The sequence below is a fragment of the Pygoscelis adeliae genome, unplaced genomic scaffold (assembly GCF_000699105.1).
Source record: "Pygoscelis adeliae isolate BGI_AS28 unplaced genomic scaffold, ASM69910v1 Scaffold101, whole genome shotgun sequence".
Classification (NCBI taxonomy): domain Eukaryota; kingdom Metazoa; phylum Chordata; class Aves; order Sphenisciformes; family Spheniscidae; genus Pygoscelis; species Pygoscelis adeliae.
In genome coordinates this window covers 8,333,519-8,340,430 of record NW_008824238.1, presented here as the reverse complement: position 1 = coordinate 8,340,430, position 6,912 = coordinate 8,333,519, and the positions used below count along the sequence as shown (strand labels likewise).

At 35.8% G+C, this 6,912-nt stretch overlaps 1 protein-coding gene across 1 annotated transcript in view; it reads right to left on the bottom strand.

Moving 5' to 3' along the window:
* ARFGEF1 (ADP-ribosylation factor guanine nucleotide-exchange factor 1 (brefeldin A-inhibited)) overlaps nucleotides 1–6,912 on the bottom strand; it is a 101,075-nt gene that overhangs the window by 46,999 nt on the left and 47,164 nt on the right. Inside the window, exons 6-9 of the mRNA XM_009335081.1 lie at nucleotides 4,807–4,986; nucleotides 2,427–2,700; nucleotides 1,767–1,880; nucleotides 976–1,148 (exon numbers count right to left, since the gene is read on the bottom strand). Coding sequence (XP_009333356.1) covers nucleotides 976–1,148; nucleotides 1,767–1,880; nucleotides 2,427–2,700; nucleotides 4,807–4,986 — 741 coding nt within the window. The remainder of the gene's footprint in view (nucleotides 1–975; nucleotides 1,149–1,766; nucleotides 1,881–2,426; nucleotides 2,701–4,806; nucleotides 4,987–6,912) is intronic.

Here is a 6,912-nt window from a genome sequence, read left to right as displayed (position 1 = left end):
AAACAAAACAAAATATTCTGCAGTCCAGTTAAAATGAACAAACTCAGTAATAAAAATTGCCTTCTCAATAAAAAGTCAGAATTAAAGACTGTCATGAAATTAGGTAGGTCAAGTTTAAGTAAGGTAACTTGCAGTGAATTATCTACTGCAAATGTCTGAAGGCAACTAGGTTAAAACAGAAAAAAACCCCGTGACATTTTAATAGAATGCGAGTAGTTACATATCTGTGGCAAGATACATTTGGTAAAATTCCTATAGTACAATAATCACCCCTATTACTAAATTCTTGCAATTCTGTATTGCTGTTCCTTATATAAGCAATGTGTTTCATGTTAACCTTCTATTTGTATGGCATATGTGACTGTAGCTTTTTAAGCTTAAAACCTATTATTCCCAAACCTAATTACTCAGTACACTTTGAAAGCAGATACCCTCTGTCAGTTGATAGTGCATACATGCTGCTATCTGATACAACAGAGGGAGTATATTTTCACATCTTTTTTGTTAATGAACATCAAATCCTCTCAGACGTGAAACTTTTTATCTGAAATCATTCCAGTAAGGTCATGCTATAGGCTTGAAATTTCTATTTCTCATTTGAAAAGAGTACACTGAAATTATACGAGTATGTCGATAATTGGCTATATTCTTCACTATGTATATTGAATGCTAGTTTCATAGTTTCTCAGGATCACTTCAAAAACAGGGAACTGAGTTCTCTGATCTTGGAACAGTGTACTGTGTGGGGCAGCTAAAAATATGCTAGGATAAAAAAAAGGCATAGCATGCAAAATTTACTTACAAAAAATTAAACAGTGCATTCAAATAGAATAATGCTGAGAACATGACTTAATACTTGAAATTCATGTGAGTAATTTATTTTATGGAATTATATTAAACACATTACACAAGCATTGGGCAACACTTAAAACGCAGTACTTTTTTCGGTATTTCCTAATTTGTATCTGCCTGTACCTGAGTATCGTTGGAAGAGACAGATAATCTGTCATCAGGTAAAGATGGTGTATAAGCAACAGAAATTGGAGTCCCTGGAATTCCATTTGCCTGAATGTTTTCACTGTCACTGCCATCCTCTAATGTTACAATTGTGCCATCACCACCTGCACTTTCAGCAGTCCCTTCCACATCTATCAGAAAAGATGTAAAAATTATAAACAAACATTACATAAGAATGTAAATTAAAAAGAACGTTTAAATACTAAAACAATCATAAGCAAAGTATTATAAGGAGGAGCTTAAGGCAGAATTTACATGGCATTATATAACTAAAAAAAATCCAAATACTCTTAATTCCCACTAATGAAAATTACAGTAAAAAAATGACTTATAACTTTGCATTGCCAGGTTCACCATTCTATCAAGTTTCCAAGAACGATTAGGGGCAGGGGAAGTCACTGATTTGATACATACTTTCCAACAAACTGAAAAATGTAGTGCTACACTGCTACTACAGAGAGAGGCCCATTTGTGAAGAATTTATGCGGAAATAAAACAGAAAAAAGGAACAAGAATTTGTATTGTAAAAAGATAATTAGTCTCCAATATAGATAGTGTAAATCAATATATGAAATCTTGTCCATTTTACTGTTAAATAATGCACAGCTACGGTCAGAAAACTGAAAATTCAGCATGTAAGTGTTATTTAAATAGTGACATTTTAGTTAAATATTCAGAAGTTAAAATAATTCTTAATGTCAAGATTCAGAGTGCAGTCACTATTGACTAGACAGATATTAATATAATACCTCCAACTACTATGTTCACCATTTCCTGCACGATACTTTCTACAATTTCTTGCGCCTTCTCTTCACACTCATTGCTTTCACCATCGTACGTTCCTCCATCAGCTTTAGAAAGACCTTTAGAAAGAAAAACAAACCCAAACAAATATTAATAAGAAACTCAGAAATTAAGGAGATATTTTACTTGCATTTAATATTTTAAAAGTCAATTACAAATCTATTAATAGGAGAGTATACGTTAAAAGATAGTGTTTGGATGCTTTGAAAATAGTATTTGCAGAACATAAGCATTCCAGTGTTTAACCTGTAAATGGTAATTAATCCACAGGCCTAGGCCAACGAAAGACATCAATTTCGTATTTTCACGTACATTAAACACTGAAAACTTATGGGTTTTGAGATGTTATTCTCTAAAACTTTCACAATATTACATAGGTGCAAAGAGGAATCTTTGCTACAGTGACTACAACAGAGTGTAGGACTAAAGGATACTCGTGATAAAGTTTAACAGTGGCAAGGACAACAGGCATTTTGCATTAGTCAACTATTTGAAAATATATGCCTGACTCCAGTTTTGGGAGAGAGGAAAGAAGACAATCCTCAAGACTTTCTTTTTACAGACATTTTCCCTCCCTCCATGAAACAGAAATACACACTGATTACTTTCTGCTGCTGTGGCTTGGTCGGCTTCTGTCTGTTCATTTTCAGCACTAGAAATATCAGATCCATTTTCTGCCTCCGCATCTTCTTGAAGATTCTTGTCCACATCATTTGTGCTGTGGTCAAGCTCCCTCTCATGTTCTTTAGACAGCTGATCAGTCTGTGTTGGAATATGTCTCAATTGAGGTGACTCAGGCTCATGATGGCTTACTGGAGACTGCTGTAGATGGTGTTGCTGTCTGTGTCTTTCCTTTTCCATCTGTTTGGCTTCCTGAAGCTACAAAAACATTGCAATCACACAAGAATTTCACTATCAAAACAAAACAATGAGCTGTATACATATTGTATACATTATTTTATAAACATGAAATCTCTATTGTCTCTGCTTACACAGTGCCTTCACAAAGCTGTAGCAGTTTAAGAAAAATGCAGCCTTTGTATTATTATAAATAATTTTAATATCATGGGATAAACATTTGCAAGAGGGCTGCTTCCCAACTATGCACGTTACACTTAACCATACCTTCACTGTGAAAGAGGCATGACTAAACTACACATAGTGTAAGACCGAGAGTTGTCTGCCTGCCCTATAAGGAAGTTCAGCCAGTAGATGTGACAATATACAAGGACTGCATGGAGAAACATCAAGGCAGACTTTTTTCTTTTTTGAAAGCTCTCACAAAGAGAAATACGTTGGAGAACTTACGAGTCTTCTGTTATCCTACCAGCATGTGGTATTAAGGGAAAGACTTAAACAAAAAAGACCAAAAAAACCAAACCCAAACAAACCAACCCCCACAAAACCCCCCCACAAAAACCTCCCACAAAACCAACACTGACTAAACATGCAGGGAAAAAAAAAACAACCAAAAACATGAGTTAAAACTGATAAAAGCAGCACTTCCAAAACACTACAGAAGACCGATCCTCGGGAAGAAATCATCATACTTAAAACTGTAAGACAAAGACTATTTTAGTTTCGTGGTTCCTTGATCTGGAATCCCCAGAAAGGGAAGAATTTCTGTAACTTATCTAATGGATTAAGACAACAGTCATTAAAGTCAAACCAAAGCAGGGTGTTCTTTGAAGCGATGCTCTAAGGACTGGCTTTCTATCCCTGCAGAGCCTAGCATCCACCAAAAGCTGTATAACTTTTTATACTGTTGTTTTGGCTACTATGGTCTCAGCCCTTTACTCTTCCACTTAAAGCTTTCTATGCTGCATCTTTTGGGGTGCTATAGATCCCCGAGTAGATACTACTTTTCAAATTACAGCTCAAATAATTCATTCTAGCATTTGTTAGCTATCATACTAAAATAACTGCCCCGAGTGTGCAAAACAAGCAGAACTGCTTATGAACTTGCATAAAGCCTAGACCTATAGTCTGGCAAAAATGAAGACTTCCATTGTAGAATAATAATAATAATAATAATAATAATAATAATAATCCTCTTCTATATTAAGTTGCTTAAAAGGACAGTTACTGAAGAGATTTCTCAAAGCACTCAGGTACGGCATGGTTTCTGCCGTGACTTCTTATAAATATGACGTCTCGTAAATCTTCAACTGTGATGGTACCACGTACCAATATGCAGTTGCTTCTGAGAGGAAAGTAAGAAAGTACTACATATTCTTAGAAAAAACTTAAAAGAGTATGTAATAATACAGCAGAATTACTTCTAGAAGTAGCTAGGAATTCAACCAGTTCTCAAATCTGGGCATCTGCTTTTTTGTTTGTTTGGGTTTTGGGTGGTTTTTTTCTTTTAATAGGAATTAGGAAAATTACTTTGCCCTATTGATCTTTATTATCAGCAATAGAAGGCACAGAGTATGTGCTGGGGTCCCTGCTGACAACTCACAGTAGCAATTTCAGTGACATATAAGTATCTGTTAGTGACTACTCCACATTAAAATGTTAAAAAATGTAAATGATTACATGACTGGAAAGGTTTTTTTGATTGGATTTTTGGCGGGGTTTTTTTGTTTTAACCATGGATCAGTTCTTCAGTGTTTATCATCACAACAACATTGGAGCATTTCACTAACACTAATGTACTCCATATACACTCTTATGCAGGTAGTGTGGCATCTCTTGAGAGCCTGACAATAGAAACTGAAGTTGAACACATCCATTAAACACGGAGGACCACTACGAGAAGTTTAAATCCTATACACCACCCCCACCCTCCAAAAACACATTTCACACCTATTTCAGAGTACAAAACACAAAAAGAACAATGTAAGATAACAGATTCTTTTTTTCTTCCCCAAAAGTACGTACGTTAGAAAAGCCAAAAAGCTTTAATAATAATGACAAAACAAATCTCTCAAGCTGGTTTGCTTTTAAGAACTAGTTTCTATATAAAGATACCGAGATACTCACTGCTTGATTTTCCATTCGTGCAAAAATGACATTCAGCATTTGTGTTAGAGTGGCCTTGGCTGTGGTTTGATTTATGAGATTTTTGCTTGCTAGATAGATATTGTAACATGTTCTTACAGCCTGTAGCACTGTTCCTTCATGGATTTCTATGTGTTGAGATGTTACTGCAGTGAGCAAAGCCTAAATAAAAAAACACACACATATATATATTTTCCAGTCAAAACTTTTCTTGTCAATCAAATAGTTTGCAAATGAATAAATATCAAAACTGGATTACTTTTAAAATATAACTAAGCACATATCTTGAACTGCAGTCTAATTAAGTTTTCCCATGTACTCTTGCAGCCATATCGGAACATCATACATACCAGTTATATTAAATTGAGAGTGTTTTTAATCAACATATCTAGGAAATACATGTTTCATAGCATATAACAGCAAGAAGTACCAATGGAGTTATCAGACAGGTAGTTAATAAAAGTCATCCTAGAATTTTCTAGACACAAAACATGAACAGACTACCTGTTAAAATCTGGAAAGCAATCCAAAAGAGTCCAAAAGTTGTTTTACAAATAAATGTAAATGTGAAGAATAAAGACTGAGTATGAGATCAGGCAGTTTTAAGTGGGACAACTACCCTTTCTAAACACTCTCTTTGGGTAGATGCTAGAATATTGTGTTGCCCTCTCTGTAGAAATTAACTTCTTTCTTTCCATTTGAGCTAGTATCGGGGTTTTTTTTGTTGTGGAGATTTGGGTTTTTTTTTTTAATTTTATTTTACAAAAAAATATGCAAATAAGCCTGTAAAAGATCAGGTAACACAGAAGTAAGGAACACATTATCTTTATGTGAGGTAGAGGCAGGCTGGATTAAAGAGCAGAAACAGAGGCAGATGAAAGCTGAGGACAGGGTGTGAAGACACTGTCAGAGGAGCGTGTCGGACAGTGGAAGGAAAGGGGAAGAGTTTGGTCCCCAACAGAACAAACATGTTTATGCTGATCATTATATTCCAGCAGAAGAAATCAAGGAATTTTATGCATTAAAGACTATGACAGAGTTAATGATTTAATAGGGTGTTTAGGGTAAGAAAGAAAATAATTGGAAGCACTGGAAAGCTTATACTTCTGTAAGTTTATCACAATTAAAAACAAAAGTGTTGTGTAATTTACTCATCAAACCATGCCTCATTTCTCTTACTGACATTGTCAGCACCTCTGTCCACACATAGCACCAAGTGGACAAAGAGTATCCATTGCTCTCTCAAACCCTTTAAAAATAACTGTACAGCTTAACAGAAAAAGAAAATCAAAGACCCACCTCACTGAGCTGCTGCTGAAGAGACCTGAATTCTACTCCTAGATAAGCAGTCCGCTTAAGGTCCCTTCTTATTCTACCCATGCTGCCTCAGTTCTCTCATCAGTGGACATAGGGAGGTACATATATGGATGACTGTACTTACATTTCTTACTGGAGAGTATACATTCCCATCTGCATGACCACTAAACAGCATCTCACGATACAATCTACAAAGTAGTACTGCATGAATGCCCACTAGAAGTCTTTTTTATCAAAAATCAAAAGGAAAAAAAAAAAATCAAAAAACAATCAAAACCCAACTGAAGAAAAGAATTCACAGAGGTAGGTAAACTGTAGACAATGGCTTTGTTAAAGGAACTTAAGTCTCCGAGCACTGCTACTGTTATTTTTCTCTTCCCAAAATTCAGTTTACATGTCACTGGCCTTCACCAAGAAGTGCTAAGTTGAAATTCATACCACCATCCTTAATTCTTACCCTCTCTGTGCAATGATTCGATACTTCCACAGAACTTATCAATATCCTGCTTCTGCTAATGGAAACATCATTCAGGGAAGAGGACGTATAAAAGCTGTAACAAAATCCAGTGCCTTATCTGGATGGAGATTGGTGACAAGTGGTGTCCCTCAGGGGTCCATACTGGGACCAGTACTGTTTAATATCTTCATCAGCAACATAGACAGTGGGATCGAGTGCACCCTCAGCAAGTTTGCAGATGACACCAAGCTGAGTGGTGTGGTTGACACGCCAGAGGGACAGGATGCCATCCAGAGGGACCTGGACAAGCTTGA